This window comes from Diabrotica virgifera, chromosome 4 (genome assembly GCF_917563875.1).
Source record: "Diabrotica virgifera virgifera chromosome 4, PGI_DIABVI_V3a".
Classification (NCBI taxonomy): Eukaryota; Metazoa; Arthropoda; class Insecta; order Coleoptera; family Chrysomelidae; genus Diabrotica; species Diabrotica virgifera.
In genome coordinates, this window is record NC_065446.1 from 33,268,065 (window position 1) to 33,291,729 (window position 23,665).

General features: G+C 31.7%; 1 protein-coding gene and 1 long non-coding RNA gene across 2 annotated transcripts; one reads left to right on the forward strand and one right to left on the reverse strand.

Annotated features, from left to right (window-relative positions):
• Window positions 1-1,059: 1,059 nt before the first annotated feature.
• On the reverse strand, window positions 1,060-23,355 carry LOC126883485 (uncharacterized). The gene is made up of 5 exons (XM_050649077.1): window positions 23,189-23,355; window positions 15,465-15,649; window positions 5,298-5,451; window positions 3,864-4,002; window positions 1,060-1,655 (listed from the first exon to the last, which is right to left on the reverse strand). The coding sequence occupies exons 1-5, from the start codon at window positions 23,242-23,244 to the stop codon at window positions 1,410-1,412; spliced, it is 780 nt and encodes a 259-aa protein (XP_050505034.1). The 5' UTR covers window positions 23,245-23,355; the 3' UTR covers window positions 1,060-1,409.
• LOC126883488 (uncharacterized) lies at window positions 6,279-8,993 on the forward strand. The gene is made up of 3 exons (XR_007697670.1): window positions 6,279-6,781; window positions 6,840-7,034; window positions 8,812-8,993. It is a non-coding gene; the product is annotated as an uncharacterized LOC126883488 (long non-coding RNA).
• Window positions 23,356-23,665: the final 310 nt, after the last annotated feature.

Genomic DNA, 23,665 nt, shown 5'->3' on the forward strand with positions numbered 1-23,665 from the left:
GTCTAAGCAGATTGCAACCTACACAGATGATGTAAACTTGATGTGAAGAACCGCAAGAGACATTACAGAACTGTAATGTCTCTATACAAGAATGTTCTTTACTATACAATACAGCAGAAAGAAAATCCAGTAGGTACTTAATACAACCACATTAAAATGTATCTTAACACTTGTAAAAGAGTTTTGGGTTTAAGTTATTATACTAAAAACACTTAATGATATCTATAGATACAATATATCTCAAGATATAAACACAAATTAAAACACTAACGATATTTAATAACAAAATATAGCCTCCAAACCACGTATCCTATTATGTTTACAAACAATTCGTAAAATTGATCGTCTGGGTGACGTCACGATGACAATATTTCATTTGTCAATGTCAAAGTTACCATACAACCTATGGTATAGGGACCTTGTACCCAGGGCATCCAAAGTAACGTTAAGTTCAACGCCTCCCCCTTCGGTATGTCCTTCGATGGGGAGGGGTGGTGGTATAGCTTGGGGTGGAGGGGATCAGATAGGTATCACATGTCCCCCGGGGCTGATACGGGCATGTGTGTGAGTATGAATATAGTCTCTGTGGTGGCTCTATTTCGTCTGAATCCATTTTGAAACAGTTTTGATTATTCCTAGAGGTATCTCTCCTGCGTACAATAAGTGGATAACGTCCTTTAAGTTTACCCTGTCAAATGATTAAGGTCCATGAAACAAGTTTGCCGGTTTTGTTATATTCTAATGATTTCTCTTGAACTTGCCTCCTTATAAATAGAGCGACGATGGAAGATCTTCTTCTTCTCGACCTAAAACCCTATTGTTCTTCTGCGAGATATAATTTCATTTGGTTTATTTGTTATCACATTGGTTTTTAATTTTAGTGTTGTGTTGACTCATAATAGTCACAGAACATTGAAGAGCAATACAAGAAATACCTTCCATGTTATTTGGATGTGAAAGCTGGGTAAACAACTACATCTTATAGTCTAGTGAAAAATGGACGGGACACGAAGTTTAAGTTGACAAAGTATGAAGAGGATAAGTAATTAAGCTTAAGCCTTTAAGTTAAGATTGTTAAATTCATTAAATGTGTATAGATAAAATACATATTTAATATAATAAATAACTTTTTAATATTACATAGTATCACTCAAACTAAGCAACAAATCTAATATATAAACATATTTATTTAATTCAAACTATTTTTTGGCTAAAGCACAAACCTAAAAATAAAATCATTCAATTAGTGCATAAATGACATTCTTGGCAGTATTGTATGCCAATCTTTTGCATTAGAATGGTAACTGTTAACTTTCATGTATTTTTGATGATCTATAACATCGTGTGACTATAGATTCTACCTTTAGGTTTGTACTTTTTAATAAATAAGGTTCCAATGTAACATCAAATTAGAAAAATTTACTCCAAGGAAAATCAGAAGGGCCGGTCCTATCTTGAATTTGCGGAGAATGTCTAGGTTTTGTAAATATATCTTTCTCCTGTTCTGTCATATTTGTGTAATTTTCAGTTACTTCTTCTTGACCGTGTTTATTCTTCTTTTTGATGACACAATATTCCTTATCCCCGATTTTATGACAAACAGTGCTTTCTTCATTACCATCGTTGTCCCTCATCGTGCGATGGGTTTCAATTGACTACAAAAAAATTACGGATATGGTTAGATTAAATTTATCAAAAATATTTCAAGTGGTTTTTTATTTAAAAAATAAATACATACAGGGTGGGCCAATAAAAACAGTCCACCTCGATATTTGGCAGTACTTATTTGTTAGATATTAAAGAAATGAGGAAACATGTCAAGTTATGTTCTAAGTGGGACATATTTTTACGATACATACATCATCCATGTGTGACACATCATTAGAAAGACATTTAGATAGCGTATTCAGACATAATCAGCCATGTGATAGATGACCGAAGTTATCTTTAACGTTTGAGTTAAAGTTAAGAGTACTCTCAGGTATAACGATGCCCATAACTATTTAGGTAAAATTCGGTGCGATATATTCTTCACAGTTACGAGATAGTTATTTCTTCCACGTTCTATTAGAAATATCATTTGAGGAACAAAGATTGACGTAACAAAGAGAACCTTATGTAGAAATAGTACAAGTTGGAGTGAGCGCGAGAGATTGTTCGGAACATGCTACAAGATGGGTAGATGACCGTAAAAGCAAATACATACCCATCGTCGACCACCGTCGATGACCGAACAGTGCCGAACAGCAACCAGCTGTTCGGGTTTGTTGCTGTTCGGGTTTGGTGGTGTTTCAAACGGTAGATAGAAACAGGGTTGTCAGATTGGTGTATTTTCCACAATTTTGAGGTAATTTGAAAGCTTCTTGGGAAATTTTTTGGGGCGGATAATTATGGCGGATTTTAAGGGGTCATGGTAAATTAAATTTGCGAATGTACAGTTACGGTCACTGAATAGTTTACACCTTAATTTTTATATTGTAATACTGTAAAATTGCACTGTCGTACGGATTTGATAAATGTAAAAGTCAAAAAATTTTAAACAGTCAGTGCTTGTCAGAAGTTTCGCGAGTGTTGAAAAATAAAATAAAACGATATCAAATTCCTCCAAAATAGTTAGAATGCATTTAAGTGATGCGCAAAAAGCAACAGAAATTGCCAAACATGAAGAAGGTTTGGTCTAGGGTTACCGATGAAAAAGTATTTCAGTCATATAGCAATGGCCGAGTAAGAGTTTATAAGATGGGAAGCAATTGAGCAGGCATGTGAAGAGTTTGGTGAGTATAATATGAGGGAATTGGTGTTATGTATCTATGAACAGAAGACTGCAAAGTTGTATTGCAATAATGGGGCTTCCACCAAAAATTAATTATTGTTTATTTATCATCGTTTGTCATTATTTAATGTAAAATAGATGTAAAATAAAATGGTTATTTTAAAACCAGACTTCCTTATTTTCGTTATTAAGACCATAATCTATTTTAGTCAAAAAAACTTCTTTCTATACTTTCCATTTTATTAAGTTTTGTAAAATAGATTTACGAGTATAATATTTAGGTTTTTTAATTCTGATCAACCTATTCTAGGTACACCACTGGCAACGTCACTTTGGCGTAAAAGGTGCGTTTAAACGTAAGCCTGTAAACTATTCAATGATCGTAACTGTACATGGAACTGTATATTATACTCCCATATAATCAAAGACGATAGGAAATATTAATTATTTGCAGGGCCCTCGTTGATAAGTAGTATAATTTTGGTTTACTGTTCTCTTCATTTGACTACTAATTTATTAAAATGTGGCAAAAATTTAAATTTGGGGTATTTGAGCTTCCATTTGAGGGAATTTCAGTTTCTAAGTTGGATATTTATAAAATATCATATGGCAACTCTGGATAGAAAGCTCAGTAGGTACTTAAAATAAAATTTCAACTTATATCTCTCGATTTAATTTTTGTATAATTTTTAAAATTGTCTTACCCTTCTATTATTAACTATTACATTGTTAGCTTCTAAATTAACTTGATTTCTGTCTAAAAACAAGTAAAAAGATGAACCTAACCTTACATAACTAGAGAGTTATCTCATAACTTAAGGTTTAACGTCGCGTTATAAAGTGACAGTTGATATATCAGATAACTCAAGAACTGTCAAGAAATAACGCAAGTAGTTAAGTTAAATATGATACATCACACCAATTCGAGGATTATAACTTAACTACAGGATAACTTTACGTTAAAGATAACTTCGGTCATCCATCACACGGCTGAATGATTGTCCACGATTTTTTTTTCGATATTCGCACCGTATTTGCAAAAAAGTCTTAACTCTTTTAAAGTACAACACTTCTTAAAAATGAAACTTACCCCATCTGGATTTACAATTGTTCTCATACTTTGACTCGTTCCATAAAAAAAGTTCTTCTTAGAAATCTGTGGTTCATGTGGAGTAATTTGGTGATTGAATTTTTCACCTAACACAGAAGCTATATCGCCAGATTTAATTCTAAAACATATATATACAGAGTGAGTTTTATATATGGAAACACTCAATTATCTCTAAAACGGCTTGCACGATATTTATAGATTTTGGTAGATAGAAGTTTTCTAATGCGGCCGATATTATAGTGCTAATTACATTGTTGTCAGATCTTCCGTTTTTCTGGAAATCTAATGAACTTTTTCAAATGGAATCCTCTGTATATTTTTTGCGTTTTGAAGTCCTTAAGACATACTGATTATTTATCATGTTATATTCCTTTCACCCAAATTTCATAATTTCGGAGTTATTGCTACATTTATTAAAAAAAAAATTAAACAAATTATAAAATCAATTTTTTCGGCCCGGTTAGACATTACTTTACGTTCTTTGGATCAGTGGGAACAAAAAAGGTCTTTTGTAATTTTTCTCTTAAATTAATCGTTCTCCAGTAATAAACAATTTAAAACTGAAAAAATCGCATAATGACGATTTTCAAGGTTCAAAAACACAATTAAAAAATATAACTTTTGAAATTACTAAGTACCTAAATTAAAGCTCAACTCTTCTTCTAATAGCTTGCCATAAGAGTTTTTGGCTCGTTTTATTCTAAAACATTGTTTTTTAATTGTTAATGAAGTGCATATGAGAGCACGGGCGATCGGGCACCATTAACAACTAAAAACAATGTTTTACAATGAAACAAGCTCAAATTACTTATCGGTAGCTGATAAAATAAGGCTTGAACTTGAACTTGGGTAGTTCGCAGTTTTAAAAATAGTATTTTTTTATATATGTTTTTGAACCTTGAAAATCGTCATTATTCGATTTTTTCAGTCTTAAATTGTTTATAACTCGGAAACGATTAATTTTGGAGAAAAATTACACAAGATCCTTTTGTTCCCAATGATCCAAACAACCTAAAATAATGTTTACCCAGGCCGAAAAGATTTGATTTTTAAAATTTGTTTAAATTTTTTTTTTTTAATAAATGTAGCAATAACTCCAAAACTATGGCATTTAGGTATAGAGAATATAACACGAAAAATAATCAGTATTTCTTATGGACTTCAAAACGTAAAAAATATACAGGGTATTCCACTTGAAACAAGAAAGTTCATTAGATTTACAGAAAAACGGCTGATTTGACAACAATGTAGTTAGCACTATAATATCGGCCGTATTAGAAAACCAATATGTACCAAAATCTATAAAATCGTGCAAGCCGTTTTCGAGATAATTGAGTGTTTCCATACATAAAACTCACTCTGTATATGCTATCTATATTATGTAACACAAGCTACCACTACAATTTGACTTACCTATCATCTAGATCTTTATCTACCATTTCCGAATATTGTGTTTTAGGCTTTTCATAACCTGGTTTCAAAAACTGATCACGTACATTTTGAGTATTCTCATTTTTGTGTTGTTGTGGTGTCTGTGACCAACTGTCGTGTACATCAGGAAATCCAACTAAAAATAAAAGAATAAATCATTAATACTTTTAATAAAAAAAATTGAAGGCACTCGTGGGAGTGCCGACAGAAGTGAAAACTTCTTATAGTAAATAAATTACGAGCTCAATGCTTTTTCCCCATCCAAAAAGAAGTGTGAGTCCTATATTACGCGATGCGTATGCCCTATGCTATTTATGTATACATACACGTAATTTATATACGTACAAAATGTATTTCAGCGAAGTGATGACGGTCGCAAATTCAATACTTTTTCCCCTCCAAGAAGTGCACATCGTCCCTAAATAAATTTTCAATTCAAAAATTTATTTCGTCAAAGCGATGAAGTTCCCTAATTTAATACTTTTTCCCTATCCAAAAAATGCACAACGTCCCCCAAGAAGTTTTCACTTCAAATATTTATTTCGTCGAAGCGATGATGGTCGCGATGACGGTCGCTAATAATACTTTTTTCCATCAAAAAAGTGCACAACGTCCCTAAAGAAGTTTTCACTTCAAATATTTATTTCGTCGAAGAGATGACGGTCGCTAATTTAATAATTTTTCCCCATCCAAAAAGTGCACAACGCCCCTCAAGAAGTTTTTACTTCAAAAATCAATTTCTTCGAATCGATGACGGTCGCTAATTTAATACTTTTTCCATCCAAAAAGTGCACAACGCCCCTAAAGAAATTTTCACTTCAAAAATTTATTTCGTCGAAGCGATGACGGTCGCGATGATGATCGCTTATTTAATATTTTCCCCATCCAAAAAGTGCACAACGTTCCTCAAGAAGATTTCACTTCAAAAATTGATTTCTTCTAAGCGATGACGGTCGGGATGACAAGAATCTACAGGTCGAGCAAGTCTCGTAAATTTCACGATTGCGAGCCACGCTTCACGCAACCGTGTTTGCGTACTTGTGTTTCGAGTTGCGTGGTCGTGCGGAGTTATATTTACCAAATTTAAATCCGTTCCAACATGCTGTCAAAATTAAATCAATATGTCAATATGGCTACTGGGTGTAAAAGATAAATCTTAATCTATCTGTTCTTAACTAGTTTTAGATAATTTTAGTTGTATTTCTTTGTAATTTTGTGTTGTACAAAGATTAATTTAACATTTTCTCTGGAAGTATTAATTTAGAAAGATAATATGCTTCATTGGTGTTGTGTTTTGAAGTGTGAAATGCAAAGTAATTGTGATAAAGTCAAGATAAAGTTCACTTTTAAACTGAACTAAATAAGGTATCTGAGAGACAACAATGGTTAAATGCAATACAATGTACAGGTTTTACTAGCGAAATGAAAATTTTCCTGTCCTGTCTGCTGTAATCATTTTATATCTGGTAAGTTACAATTACAACAGTAACGATTTTTGAAGATGTTAACATTTTAATCTTATAGGAAAACCAGCCGACTTAATCGATAATAACAATCTCCAGATTGGGTTCCTTCAATAAATATGGGCTATAAACACAATGAAATAAGTTCCCCAAAATCTAAAATGGAGTGGTATCAAAGGAGAATTAAAGGAAAAAATATTCATATTGAAATTATTTATAAGGCACTGGACTGTCTTATATTCTACAATAATACTAGGTGGGTAAATGATTTTAGACATTTTTCATTAAGAGTAGATTAAGATTAAGTAGATTTTCATTCAGTAGATTTAAGACTTGTTTACACAGGTAGAGTAATGTTGCAAGTACTTGATAGAGTAGAGTAACTCTACCTGTAAAAATGCTCAGCACAGTAGAATAGCTGGTAGAGTGTATAGTTGGAGTTAAAGTAGAGTGACTAGCAACCTATGGCAAAGTAACTACTCTATGACCACCACTACTGCCAAAATGTCTACTCGGCTGCACACTCTACCCATGGAACACGCTCAATTATGGCAGAAGAGAGTAGGTAGGAGAGTACATGGGGGCGCTGTCATTCTGGCTGGAATTGTGTTTTGTGTAAATAGTGAAAATGAAGTTCACTGAATATGAAACTTTAAAACTTGTAGAGCTATAATACGGCGAATACCAGTGTTTATGGAATTTAGGTAGTGTATACTACAGAAATAAAAGTTTGCAGCAAGCTGCGGAGGATGAAATCGTCGAAAGAATGGCAAAGGGGGCTTTGGAGTAAACGAGCTTAAGCAAAAAATTAAGAATTTAAGGTGCACGTATAATCAAGAGTGTTTAAAAATACAAAAATCGGTTTCACTATACTAGCATCAGTACTATACTTGTACTCTCCTCATGTGAATGGTATCAAGCCATTTTTGGTAGAGTACTACCGCTACTCTACTCTCCTCAAAACTCTACCCATGTAAACAAGTCTTTAGAAACAGTGGAAAATGAGGTAGCTAGTAGAGTAGTAGTAGAGTAAAATATACTGGTTTAGCAAATTACAATGTTTTAAGGTAATACAGTAGCGATAAACAGGTAGCCAAAACGTGTTCCAAGATTGTCACTGTAATTTTGAATATTTTTTCAAGGCATTTGGCACACGTATTCGTAAAATAATAAAGAATGGCGGTACAGAGCCCAATTTGAAAAATATATTAATATGTGGAAATTACTCTGTAATTATACAATATTTAAAAAACGAGCCTGTACCGCCATTAAGAAGAACAAAAAAATACACTTTCTTCAAATAAACTTTTTTATCCGATGCCTAGATTTTGTGTAATTTTGGAACTACTAATGAAATAAAAAATTTTAGTAGTTCCAAAATAACACAAAATCGGATAAAAAAGTTGTATTTGAAGAAAGTGTATTTTTTTGTTCTTCTTAATGGCGTTACAAGCTCGTTTTTTTTATATTGTATTTAATTACAGAGTAATTTCCACATAATAATATATTTTTCAAATTGGGCTCTGTACCGCCATTCTTTATTATATTACGAATATGTGTGCCAAATATCTTGAAAAATATTCAAAATTACAGCCGCAATCTTGGAACACATTTTCGCTACCTGTTGATCGATACTGTTTCCTCTTAAGATAGTTTTAATAGTTATTTATGATATAAGTATTAAAAGTACAATTTTAAGACGCGCATGTGAAAGTTAACTTGAAAAAATAATTTTATTAATGTTGTGACTTCCACATCAGATGTCATTGTCAAAATACAAAATATTTATTATTATTAGGTTTGTTCTAGCAAACAGTCAAACTAGTCAAAAACCATCAGCAAACAGTTGGTCAGTAAAAGAACATAATACAGTCACCAGTGCGATCCCCTCTACTCGCACTGGTCCACTATTCGCTGATGGTTTCAAACTGATGCTAGAACAAACCTATTATTATTATGCATATCATTATCTGTAAATAATATTTCTTCTGATTGTTAATTGTAAAGGATAGAAAAATTACCATTTTTTTTAGAATCAGCTGAGAGAAGTGGTCTACAAAAAACCACGAAGGAAACGGAATATGTGGCTACGAAAGGCAAAAGAAAGGTTTACAAAGCAAATGTGACACATTTTTTTGAAATAATTAGGAATATCAGTAAATTGCATTAAAAAAATGTATGAAAAGATTTTGTTCAATAAAAATGTTTATATTTATGAAGGATGTATTATTTGGTATGGCCACATATCGTCAGTGATGTAATAATACATCCTATCTGTTTTTTCATGAGTTTTGTAAGAGAGACTAAAAACTTGTCTTAGGGTCACCTCCTGTTTTCATATGATATTTTTTGACTTGTTTTGTAGTAAATTAAACTATCTATGAACTACAAAACAAGTCAAAACTTACATATGAACACAGGAGGTGACCTTAAAACATGTTTTTCCATCTCTCATACAAAACTCATGAAAAAACAGATAGGAGGTATTGTCACATCAGCAAGGATGTACAGTGATAAGTGCCCTAATAACCGGCAAAATATGGGCAACATATTTAGTTGTGAGATAAAAAGAAATGAAACTAGTCGAGCTGGGAAATTTAGCGAAATTAACCTTTAAATTTACGTTATATTGATCCCACCTTTACACATATCGGAGGAGTATGTCAACTAAAACTGTCACTGTGACAGTGGTAGTTTCCAAACTCGTCTGATACGTCTGAAGGTGGTACACAATCAATACAATCTAAATGTATAAGTTAATATCGCTAAATTTCCCAGCTCAACTAGTTTCATGTCTTTTTATCTCACTACTTAATACATCTTTTGTGCTATTTTGCCGGTTATTAGAGCGCTCATCACTGTATTTCTGGTATATCCAGGGAATGTCTACAAAATATATTTTGAATGTCCAGAGAACATTCGTGGACATTCATGGAATGTTCCAATAAGACATTCAGGTAATGTTTAAAATGCTGACACAGGATTTTCCTGGGATGTTCAGGGAACATGTTTTCGGGGATATTCCAGGAATTTTTCAATGTCTGTGTACCTTCTATGGACCTATATGGAATATTTTGGTGTTATTACCGCCGCACTCCACTTGCGATTTGTAATCAGGAAGATTGAACAGATTGTTTCAAATACAAGTCAATCCATTTGTGACTAAATAATCATGGATTGACTTCTATTTGAAAGAATGTGTTCAATCTTCACAACTACAAATCGCAAGTGGAGTCCGGCGCTTAGGGCTACTTCCTCTTCGGTATTATGTATTATACTACAGAAATCAGGAACTTTCCTTCTAAATATATGTATGCATCTTGGCCATCAAACATATTCTTCCAAACATTTTTTTAAGGGGTTACATAGGTCTTGTGGGTAAAAAAAGTGACTTTAAAAAAATTATATCTCGAAAACTAAAATTTATTTTTATTTATAATTGGAACATGTAAAAGTATAGTACTTAAGGTAGTCTCAAAAAAAGTTTCAGCCAAAAATATTCATTTTTGTAGAGTTTAAGTTTTTTTGCGTTGGCAGCATAACTACTCTCATCTGAGATCAAAAAGTTTCTTGTAGTTTATACCTCTGGCTAGAATATGAACGAAGGAATTAAAAAAAATGAAATTTGAAGATTTTACATAAGTTTAAACACATTTTTGACCCCAATTTTTCTCATTTTTAAAGTAGTTTTTTTATAAAACAAAAATGACCTCATCTAATAAAAATCCTTTGTTCATTCACTAGCCAGAGGTATAAACTACAAGAAACTTTGATTTCAGATGAGACTGGACTTGTTATGCTGCTCACTGCAAAAAAGGGCTGTTGTCGAAAAATTGCAGTCAACTCTACAAAAATGAATATTTTTGGCTGAAATTTTTTTGAGAGTACTATACTTTTACATGTTTCAATTATAAATAAAAATAATTTTTAGTTTCCAAGATATAATTTTTTTAAAAAGTCACTTTTTTTACCTGCAAGACAACAACTTAACAAATTGTTGATTTCAAATTGTAACAATTGTTTTGCAAAGTATGCTGCCCTCTTGTATTTTCTGTGTTATCTTCATCATACAATTACTTCATCTAAAAACTTTCTGCGATATATTCGCAACAACAAAAACAAACAAAAAAAAAATAAAACAAAAGTTTAACCACTTTCACACCACAGAATCAAGCAATCAAGTTACACAAATTTTCAAACACCTCACACCTCACCTGACACAGCGTCTCAAGTACGATTGCGCGAATTGGTAAATATAACTCCGCACGACCACGCAACTCGAAACAAAAGTACGCAAACACGGTTGCGTGAAACGTGGCTCGCAATCGTGAAATTTACAAGACTTGCTCGACCTGTAGATTCTTGTGTCGGGATGACGGTCGCCAATTTAATACATTTTCCCATCCAAAAAGTGCACAATCCCTAAAGAAGTTTTCACTTCAATAAATATACGTACAAAATTTATTTCGTAGAAGAGATGACGGTTGTGATGACGGTCGCGAACTAAATCCTTTTTCCCCATTCAAAAATAGGTTTTACATTAATTTATTTTAAATTTAAATACATACTTCTATACAATTTATGTATATCTACATACACATAATATAGATACGTACTAAATTTATTTCGCCAAATAGATGACGGTCGCGAAATAAATACTTTTTCCGCATCCTAAAATAGGTTTTACATTCATTTTACATTTAAAAATATTTCTATACAATTTATATACATATACATACAAAATAATATATAGCATAAGCGGTGACGGTCGCAATGACGGTCGCGATGACGGTAGCAAATTTAATGCTTTTTCCTCTATCCAAAAATCGCACAACGTCCCTAAAGAAGTTTTCACTTCAAAAAAATTTAAAGTTAAACAAGCATTCCTCTGCCACTTAATTACACTTAATTTAAAAGTGAGCAGCTTATGATAAACAAGTCATACAAAAGAGATGATCCTTCTTCTTTACGCGCCATCTCCGCGACGTAGGTTGGCAATCATCATGGCTATTCTGATCTTAGACGCTGCTGCTCTGAATTGTTTGATTGATGTGCATCCGTACCATTCCATCAAGTTGCGCAACCATGAGATTCTTCTCCTTCCTATACATCTCTTGCCTGGATTTTGCTTTGTATAATTAATTGAAGTATGTTGTATCTCTCATTACACATAACATGCCCAGGGTATTGCAGCTTTCGTGTCTTGATAGCTTCCAATATTTCCATTCTATTGTTGACTCTTCTCATGATTTCGTTGTTTGTTTAGGATTCTTCTATACACCCACAGTTCAAATGCTTCCAACTTTTTAGCAGTCGATGCGTTGTGTCCATGCTTCTATCTCATAAAGCAGAGTGGAGAAAATATAACACCTAACTCTCAAGTCTAATTTCAGTTCTCTTGCAAAAGAGATGATACAATATTTCAATAAGGACCTGTCTAGTTCAAATAACAGAATTACAAAAAATTTAATATTGGTTCCTAAAATAATTCATATAACACTTCCATAAACAGATAGAACAGCACAGAACATAAGAAAGATTTGTTTATTCTCGTTTTTGGTCAATATTGCAGCTGACTCTTTCTGGATGTTCAAACTGCGTAAGACACTTGCCATGAAAGCTGTCACACCTTGGTAAAGTAAAATTAAACTAAAAATATTCTGAGTAGCGAGAGAAATGGTTTCAATGAGAGAAAATTTGTATAAAACAAAAACCAAATGAGATTGCTCCAAAAAGTAAGACTTACAAAAGATCTCTTATTAAAGGAACATCAAAGAAAGATATCTTATAAATACAGATGTTCTTAAGGGGATGGGTACGTATTTGCGGCTGCAATGCTATTTAAATGGGGATTAATTTTTTTCGAATCCTGAGAAAACTAATAAGTATTTTTGAAAAATTTAAACGCAGAATGAAAGATTACGTTATTAGCGAGAGCCGAAAGTCCCTGAGAACCTCTATAATGTTTATTTTAATAAGTCACCGGGGTGAAAAACTAAGAGAAAATTTAGTGTGATTTTTAATTTCAAATATCTCATTCAAAATAAACTTTTTATTTATTCTAAGGGACTTTCGGCCCTCGGTAATAATTTAATCTTTCACTCTGCGTCTAAATTTTTCAAAAATATTAATTTATTGGTTTTTTCAGGATTCGAAAAAAATTAACACAATGTCCGTGGTAATATTTTCCAAATCTATCTTTGTCTTACAACGCACTCAGTCGAATAGAATATTGTCAGCATATTGTCAGTCAGACAGTGACAATCAGTGACAATTTTAAATATTTGACGTGGCAATGGGAATATTTTGAGTTGTTGATTAAATAATATTGATATACTTATAGTGTATTTGATAAATAATTTATTTAAGACGTGAACTTAATAAAAAGTTATTTATTGTGTATTATCTGTGGAAGATCCAAGCAGAGAATACATCAGGATAATATATTCTGTGATCCAAGTATTTTGTTGTTAAAGATGTTCAAAATTGTAATAAGCGTTCCATAGTAACAATATATTATTAAAAAATCACTAACACTTTTCCTCTTTTCTCGATGGAGTATTAGTTTTTGTTGTACATATAAATTATTACAATTACTGAATACATAGTTAGTGAAAAAATTATCACATTTATTAACTAATTTAATAATTTGCAATTATACAAATAACAGTTATCCAAGAACATTCAAAAGCCATCTCTTTAAGTGAATGATGACGTTTTCAAGTAGAATGACATTCTAGTAATGTTTACATATCCACACCAGTGTGAATTTTACTACACGTAATTTGCCGCTTAAAGGCAGAAAAAGTAGGGATAGCCGTAAAATATTTGCGAATTATGTACCGATGGCCTTAACTCTTTTTTAAAACTGGCTGTACTATCCTTGGTATTCCTATGGAAGAGATTACATTTGAGATGGGATAATTATCTTAAAAAAAATCATAGAACATCACATAAAGATGGATGGAAACAGCAATAATAAGAGATTATGGGAACAAACTATAGTTTTTTGAAGTTATTCTTCTTTTGGCGCGGTTGAGAGTAAAATTTCATAAATCTGCGCGCATGCGCACACAGACAGTATGGCGTTTAGTTGCTAATCTTTTAAGATAGGTATGTATGGGCCATTCCACGAACATACGCCTGTTTTGGATTACTTCGACAACGAATATTTTACTGTGCAACATAAGAAGTACGAAAGTAAATGGCACTAATAATTATTCCAATAAACAACAATGTAATTTGCAATTTACTTTCGTTCTTCTTATTTTGTACAGTAAAATATTCGTTGCCGAAGTAATCCAAAACAGGCGTATGTTCGTGGAATGGCCCATATGTATATTATGTATCAGCGCAAAAAGTCATTAAAAGAATATATTAGTGTTTTTAGTAAATGTATTATTTATTATAATTTTTGAAAATGTCTTTCTCTGTAGTAAGATAATAAAATATTATGTATGTATAACATTTTTATATGTCTATTTGTCACCGTGTTGTAATTATATCCGAAACTTAGGTGTCACTTAAAAAAAGCTCCGTGGCGTAGTTGATAGAGCGGTGGGTCAGAGAACGGAAGCACACGGAAGGTCGCGGGTTCCAATCCTGGACGATTCATATATTTTTTTTTAATTTTTGGTTGTTTTAATAAAAAAAATTTGAAAGTGGTAGATAAGAAAGTTAGTTTAATATTTAAATGAAATACAAATAACCTGTTAAGTATATTTACTTCGTTGAAATTATATAATAGAAGAATAACTTCTTACGTGCGTACAAAGTAGACACACATTCTTTTTTTTTAATACAAGAAAAACCATCATGTATTGATCTGCTCCTGTGCTATACGCTCTGAGCTTCGCTGGTGGCGCTCCTAGCGGATTACTAATTCAACTTTCACCGGTAATTTTTAAATTTATTATTTAAATGTTTATCGCTTAACATTTACAACGCAAAAAAGTAATTAAATTGTAATCGATTTTTTTAAGATTTTGCTAATCATTTTGACGTTCTATTGATAAAATATGAATTTCTTACTTCGGATACTTTCACAATTATCGTGTAGATGGCGCTAAGATTTTTAGATTAAATTATAATTACATATTACGGAACATTAAAAAAACCTAAATTCAGTATTTAAAACGTAAGTATATTTAAGGTAAAAATATATACCACAGCTTTGACCAACTAATATTTTTATAATTAATGTTTTTAATTTTAATTTTAAATTGATCACTTTGACATGTATGTCAAATATCCGGTAAACATTTACAGACTTGCCACTACTGGCGCTCGCGAATTTGTAAATATCCCCTCTACGTACGAGCTCACAGCGTATAAACAAAATTCATTCCAACAAAATGACGATCATTGATCGCATCATCCATCTGATTGTTCCAAGAAAAAATGTGATCGTCCAGAGACAGCTTCGTGATGATCGTTTCAGATTTCAATAGGTACTCATTGGCTGACCTACAGTTTTTGAATTATTGTCACTTGTCACTGAACGATACAAAAATTTGGAACAAACTTTATTGAAAGTTGGAACAAACTTTATGTGTCATAAAATTTATGACTTACATAAAGTTTGTTCCAACACACAATGGTCTAAAATGGATAGAATAAAACACTTCAGATAGAAAGTCTTGATATATTATGTACATTTATTTATTTCAGGGTATTTGTTACTTACTAGAAAATTCTCCATTTCCATGAAACCCAAACATTTTAAGCATTTCATTCAACTGACTTTCAAAATATTGATGCATTTGGATGGGATCCGAAAAAACGTCAAAACTTCTTCTATTAAATGGGTCTTCAGGAACAACATTATCAGGTCCATCTGTTCTATCATTTACTGTAGGAACTCCCCAAGATCTTGAAAGACAATAGTTTAATTATTACTTAGATACAGTTATTTTGTCAAACATTTAATGACAACAATCTACTTTAGTCGAGGAAATGAAGCATTTTGGCTCGCAATTTTTTCGTCCAGCATGGATTTACTTGAAATTTTCACAGAAGGTAGGGAATAGTCCAAGGATCATTTTCTATATCATGCCGCTGTACGCTAAAACCTTGGGGGTGGTTGCCACCCCAACTCGGGGGTGGGAATTTTTTATTACATTTTAGCCATGTAAATCGATGTAAAAAGTGATTCTAAGAAAAAAATGTATTTTACATTTTCTTCGTAAAATTAATATTTTTCGAGTTATTCGCGCTTAAAAGTAACAGTTTTTCGTCGAAAAATCTATTTTTTAGAGGGTTTTTTGAGAATACCTCGAAAAATACGCATTTAATCAAAAAACTGCAAATAACAGAATTGTATCTTTTAGTAACGTAAACTAAATTCTTTTTCTATAATGTCTTTAAGACCAATACAAACCGAGATACGGCATGTTAAAGGTTAGCTTTTCTCGTCAAATGCATAATTTGAAATATTCAAAGCCAAATAACGGGAAAACTTTGCATTTTTCGAGGAAAACTTACATAATCTTTTTTCAAGCATACAATTAGTACTTTCAAAAAATAATAATAAAAAATTCCAGCATGAAAATAGAGCGACTTATGATCAAAAAAAGGTCGATGCCTGCTTTTCTCTACGAAAAAATCAGTGAAGATTACCCCCTAACTACCCTCCTAATTAAAAATTGGTCTTCACCTTTCTGTAATTCCTTGTATATATGTATTTTCAATACACCCAAAAAGTTTGACCTATTTAAAAGGCCTAATTTTAGAAAAATTGGAGTTTAAAGAAAAATTGATTTTTTGCAATTTCGTATTTTTCACCTTTTACTTCAAAATATCTCCGAGAATACTGGAGATATGAAAAAACGATAGACCACTAAATTGTAGCTTTTTTAATAGTTAAAATTATGTTTTGCATAGATTTTCATTAAAGTGAATATTTAGCGAGATACAGCTGTTTAAAACCTCTATTTACGAGCAAACACGCCCTTATTCGAGCCCTTTAAACTCACTCTAAGTAAAAACTAAGGGATCTGACGGAATTTAATTTACACGGTCTTATAGCTCTTCAAAAATCCTATAAAATCCTTTTTGAAAAATCTTTTTATCGCCAAAAATTAAGGAGCTATGTTTAGAAAACGAATTTTTTTTCGAAATATTTGAATAGTCCGATTATGGAACATTTTCAATGCATGTATAATACCACAGAACTGGTTCGTATACTGGAAGATGACCTAAAAACCATTTGTATTTTGTACTTCTACATATTTGTAAATTTGTATTTTTGTGCAAATAAATGTTTTTGTAATTCTTTAATTCTACTTTTTTTTCTGTATAGATCTATTAAATTATCTACTTATAAAAATTGTAATGTTCTTAAGGGTGGTTTTTAAGGGTTGAAATATTATGATATTATATCCTAAAGCATAAAACAATCATTATTTTTAGCCAATCAAAACTAAATTTTACCCATATTAAAGTTTACAATGTTTTTATATAATTTTTGACAATAAGGGGTAGTTTACACCCCTAAAAATAATCAACGCCCTTAAGCATGATATAGAATATGAACTACAGGGTGAGATAATCCTAATCCCAAATTTTTATGTAAATCGATGCAAGCCGAAATTATTCTTTTAGAATAAGTAAATTTTTTATATATAGCTCCAACAAGGGTGGTTTTAAGGGTTGAAATATTATGATAGTATATCTTAAAGCATAAAACAATCATTATGTAACTAATAAGAACCAAATGTTGACAATATTAAAGTTTAAAATGTTATTTTATAATTTTTTACAATTAGGAGTAGTTTTCACCCTTAAAAAACCAAAAGCGTACAACGGCTCAATATAGAAAATGAACTAGAGGGTGTAATGAGCCTAATCCCAAATTTTTGTACAAATCGATGCTGGACGAAAAAATTGCGAGGTTTTGCCATTTTTTCAGCTTCATTTCCTCGACTACTTGTCGAAACTGCGAAAACACAAAGACTAATGGAAACAGCAGAAATAAAAGTCTTACGAAAAATAACAAACCAAACTCTAAGAGACAGAGTAAGAAGTGAGGAAATACGAGTGAGATGTGGTATAGAAGAAATAAACATGTGAACCAAAAGAAGAAAAATAGAATGGAATCAACATATAGAAAAGAATGACAGAAAATAGAACAGTATGTACAGCAAGAGACAAATCTCCAAATGGAAGATCATTGGGACGACCGAGGAAAAGATGGTCAGACGTCAATTGAGGCTAAAACCGAAGTAAAATAGTCATTGAGGCTATTTATAAAGTAGGAAGAAGAAGAAGAATCTGCTTGTCTAGAGTCTGATATTGTAATATTTCATATAATATAAAGAATATGGTTTATTATAAATAGCTTCAGAACAACATGGTTTATTATGCGTATAAATTTATGAAAATTTATTTCAGTTTCTCAAGTTTACTAGGTACATATAGTGAAATTAATCTGTTAAGCATTAGCATCTAAAGCTATTAGAGAATCTGGAATAACGACAAGAGGAACCATTATTAACAGCAGTGTACAAATACTAGCTCATGCAGGCATGCATATGACATCGATATCATAACAAGAAGAAAGGCGTATCTGGTCCAATTGTTTACATCATTGGAAGCAGCTGCAAAAAGAATGGGACTACATGTTAATACTAGTAAAACTGAATATATGAAGGGGGCACATAATATGCAAGTAGCAAAATCAGAAGATCTAACAGTTAGAACATATACTTTCGAAAGGAGCAAGAGAGTTCATATATCTAGGCTCACAAATCAACCAAAGTAATACAGTAACTGCAGAAATGAACATATACAGGGTGTTTGGTAAAGAATGGGCCCTAGCTTAACTTTAGATTATATAAAAAGTAAAAAAAAGAGATTGTATAAATCTAAAGTGCATAGAACAATTATCATAATTAAAATTAAAAATAAGACATTACATATTACAAAAACAAAACAAAACAACTAATACTCTAGGTATTCCACCACAGTATATGGTTCTACAATGACCAGATATTTAAATAACTCTCTTTTAAATCTTCCAAATTGAATCTCTTGTTTTAACGCTGATGGTAATTTGTAGAATTTGATACAGGCATATAGTGGACTCCATTCTGTTAGAGTAAGCCTGTGTCTAGGGATAGTTAGGTTTAGAGCTCTTGTGTGATGGGTATGACTGGGGATGTAATGGTTAAATAATGAAGGGTCCTTAAAAAGAAACTTTAAACATTCATAAATGTAGATGGCTGGAAAAGTAAGTATATTTAGTAGTTTAAATTTCCCCCTGCATGAGTCCTTGATTTTCATCCCAAGAATAATCCGTACTACTTTTTTCTGAATGATAAGAAGCTTTGATGTTGCCATTGCATTTCCCCAAAACATGATTCCATAACATAGTTGAGAATAAAAGTTAGCATAATAAACAGTAAGAAGAGTATCCTGCTGTAAGTACTCTTTAAGCACTCTTATTGAGTAGCATGCAGAGTTCAGTTTTTTACATAACTGCAATAGGTGTACATCCCATTGCAGATATTGGTCAATGTAGATACCCAGGAATTTGACAGAGTTGGATGTTTCTATGTGGTCTGATTGAATATTTACCACACTTGTGATCGGATCTCGAGAATGAATGGTTCTAAAATAGATGAAGATGGTTGCCTCGCAGATTTAAAATGCGTTTATCTTGAAAATGGTTGAGTTTAACAAGATGAATGTAGTATACCTTTTTTAAGTAAAAATATTAAGAGAATAAAAGTTTTGATTAAAAAGTATATAGAGTGGGTAGTAAAAAATTTAACGTATTAAATGAGTGCTGAAAGGTGTAGGTGGCGCTCTTTGGGTAATAGATCATTTTTGGTGGTGAATTTAGATTTATCGTCCCAAAAAACCCCTGCTTAAATTTGGTGTTGTTATCCCATGTCTGTCCGAAAATATTCAAGAATAAATAAAATAAAAGTGTATCTTTGACACCCTGTATTTCGGTTATTATTAACTTTTATACTAAGGTAAGTTAGCTTAAATCGACCTATTTTAAGTTCTGGAATCTAAGGTTAAGCTATGGCCCATTCTTTACCAAACACCCTGTATTCGCGGTGTGCAAGTAGGTACTTGGAGGCGATACGCGAAACGATCGTGCGAGAATAGCGGAGAAATATTGTAACTTTCTTAAATAATTCATTTTCAATTGAAATTGTCAAATTGACGTATATTTCATATCTACTGTCAATGAAGAAGAAAAATTATATATTGCTCCACAATTATTATATAAAGGTAAATGTAATTAATTGTATTTTGCTTGCATTACTGCATTTTAATAACTAATTTTATTTACTACATACAATTGTTTACGTTTTAACAACATAATCTGAATCTTATTTATTCTTATTATTTTTTTGGACTATGGCCTTGACAATTATCCAGCAACCAGGACCATATGATTGGCCAATATAATTAAAAGTGTGAATAAAAGTGCAGAGCGAAGAAACCAGGTGTCGCTTTTCCGAACTTGCACAGTCCCAATACAGGGTGTTTCAAAAAAAGGTAATCTCGTCTCTAGGGTAGGTAAAAAACTGAAAAATAATTGGGGTTTGCTTAGTAAAAAATTTTGTAACGCCATCCGTTTTCAAGATACAGGGCGTTGAAGAAAAAAGAATTACGCATTTTTTACGATTTTGCCGAAACTACTGGCAACATTGTAATGAAATTTTATACGAATATGTTTTGGAAGCTGATACATCCCATGAATTTGTTTTTATATCTGATTTTCATAGAGTCAATATAATTTTTTTAAGAGTATAATTATTAATCAAAATTTCAAGTAAACTTAAACATCATTCAATTTTACACGAAAAAGGTACTCTTGGTAAAACTCGATACCGTGTACCGTTTTCGGAATATTTTGATTTGAAAATTATGAAGTAATAATTGATGCTGGTAGTAATGATAAAGTTATAATAGGTATACCTCTATTTTCTCCAAGTGTGACATGGAAATCTGACATTTATTGATTGTTATGACGATAAATCAACAATAATTAGAGTTTTTAAACCTTGTTTCAATTTTTCAATTTTCAAAAATGCGTAAATTTTTTTTTCTTCAACGCCCTGTATATTGAAAACGGATGGCGTTACAAAAATTTTTTACTAAGCAAACCCCAATTATTTTTCAGTTTTTTACCTACCCTAGAGACGGGGTTACCTTTTTTGAAACACCCTGTATAATATACAGGGTGTCCGAAAAGATTGGTCATAAATTATACCACACATTCTGGGATCAAAAATAGTTCGATTGAACCTAACTTACCTTTAGTACAAATGTACTCATAAAAAAAGTTACAGCCCTTTGAAGTTACAAAATGAAAATCGATTTTTTTCAATATATCGAAGACTATTAGAGATTTTTTATTGAAAATGGACATGTATCATTCTTATGGCAGGAACATCTTAAAACAAAATTGTAGTGAAATTTTTCCACCCCATAAAAATTTATGGGGATTTTGTTCCCTTAAACTCCCCCAAACTTTTGTATACGTTCCAATTAATTCATTATTGTGGTACCATTAGTTAAACAAAACGTTTTTAAAACTTTTTTGCCTCCTAGTATTTTTTCGATAAGCCAGTTTTTATCGAGATGCGGCTTCTTTTTCAATATATTTACGTAAAAATTTTTATGGAGGTTTTGTTCCTTTAAACCCCCCAAATGTTTGTGTATGTTCCAATTAAACAATTATTGTGGCGCCATTAGTTAAACACAGTGTTTTTAAAACTTTTGCCTCTTAGTCTTTTTTTTCATAAGTCACCTTTTATCGAGATGTAGCTTCTTTTTCAAAATATACCTAAAAATGTAAATTATAAATAAATTTTCAGATTATTAACAGGTCTCTATAATCGTACTTAACCATATACAAATATGTGGTGGATTCGACAAATATTCAAAATATCTCGATAAACACTGGCTTATCGAAAAAGAACTAGGAGGCAAAAAGTTTTAAAAACATTGTGTTTAACTAATGGTGCCACAATAATAATTTAATTGGAACGTACACAAAAGTTTGGGGGGATTTAAGGGAACAAAACCCCATAAAATGTTTATGGGGTGCACAAATTTCACTTAATTTTTTTTTAAGATGTTGCTGCCATAGAAATGCCACATGTCAATTTTCAATAAAAAATCTCTGAGAGTTTTTGATCTATGAAAAAAAATTGATTTTCATTTTGTAACTTCAAAGAGCTGTAACTTTTTTTGTGTGCACTATTGTATATAGGTAAGTGAGGTTCAATCGACCTACTTTTGACCCCAGAATCTGTGGTATAATTTATGACCAATCTTTTCGTGACACCCTGTATAACTAGCAAAAAGAGCATGCTATGGATTAAAGAAACATTTAACATCAAACACAGTCCCAAAAAGGATGAAAATATTGCTATACAGAACTCTTATCAAGCCCATCCTCAATTTACACATCAGAAACTTAGACGATAACAAAAAACGATGAAGAATATTTAGGTTGTTTTGACTATAAACTCCTCAGACATATTTATAAAGGTTATAATTTTGAGCTTTACTGGCTTTACAGTGAACCTAGTATTGTTAGGTCCATTAAAATAAACAGGCTGCGGTGGCTAGGCTACTAAGGTTTAAAACAGATGAACCACTCTGCAGCTCTACCCTGTGGACCTACAAAGTGGCTGAAACAGGTGATTTTTGTAGCCCCAATGATTTTGTAATGGACGCCACGGTGGCGAGGATCAGCGACCATGGCTAACCACTGTTGCCTGTGTGGAATGGCACACTTAATTTACATAAGAATTTACAGCTAATCATCGGAATAGAATATGAAATTTTAAAACCAAGGCGAAGGATAGGAAAGAATGGAAGCTGATCCTAGAACAGGCAGAGACCCACTATCGATTGCAGAGCCAATGATTATGATGATTTATAAATAATAATTTATAATTATCCCACTTCTATTTATAGGTTTGTTCCAATCCAACACAACCAAGAACCGTCATGTAACGATCACGTTACTATAAAATAATACGTTCCATGCATTCTGTGTCTGTACATCATGATTTCCAAGGGTTATTTTGTTTACTGCGCTGGACGGTGATCCTTACATGGACGGTTTCTCGTTGTGTTGGAACAAACCTTATAAGTCAACTTAATGAAATAATTAATTATGAAGTCAATAACAAATGTTTAAAAGCAATAAATGTTTTGTTGCTGGATGTTCATTTAAATATGATGCAATGTTTTCATTTTTTTTATAAAATATTTTGTTTTTTTTTCTGTTTTGTGATTAGTCATTAAAACAAAATAAAATTTATTTGTACATTCAGCTATCAGACTCATACACACTGGGCTATCAGACTTATTACCAGATTTTTCTAGAACTGTGAGTATTTTTTTCAATTGCACGTTATCTTAAATACATACCTATTGGACTGATCTTCATTATGATGTAGCCCAAATATTCTCCGAAAAATATCCATGTTCTATACTTCAAATTTAAACTTTACTTTAGTGAAAAATTCAAAATATTTTTAAAAATATTCATAGGAACCTGTCATACTGTGATATGTTCGATTGTCAATGTCAATGTCAAATTCTACTTTTACTTTTTCAAGGCTTTCAGACATTCTACTCTTTCAGGTATGCAACCAATATTTCTCGTATTTATTTTTTTAGAGTGTATAATCATCATTAATAGACTAATTAAAAATTTAAAAATAAAAATATATTTTCTTATCAAGCATATTTATAATGTATGTTAGAATTATTGGGCGAAAACTGTGAAATTTAAACAAAAGCGTTCTGAATCACATAAAATATGAGTGCACATGATGTAAAAATTATTTACAGAACTATTTGATATTACTTATGTTTTATATTATCTAGTTATCCCTTTTTAGT

Bases quoted from the DNA above. Each gene is read 5' to 3' on its own strand.
- LOC126883485 (XM_050649077.1), bottom strand. From the start codon at position 23,244: ATGGATATTTTTCGGAGAATATTTGGGCTACATCATAATGAAGATCAG. The intron at 15,650-23,188 runs GTATGTATTTAA...TTGTCTTTCAAG, and splicing joins AATGAAGATCAGTCCAATAG to ATCTTGGGGAGTTCCTACAG. The intron at 1,656-3,863 runs GTAAGTTTCATT...ATTTTTTTGTAG, and splicing joins CAATTGTAAATCCAGATGGG to TCAATTGAAACCCATCGCAC.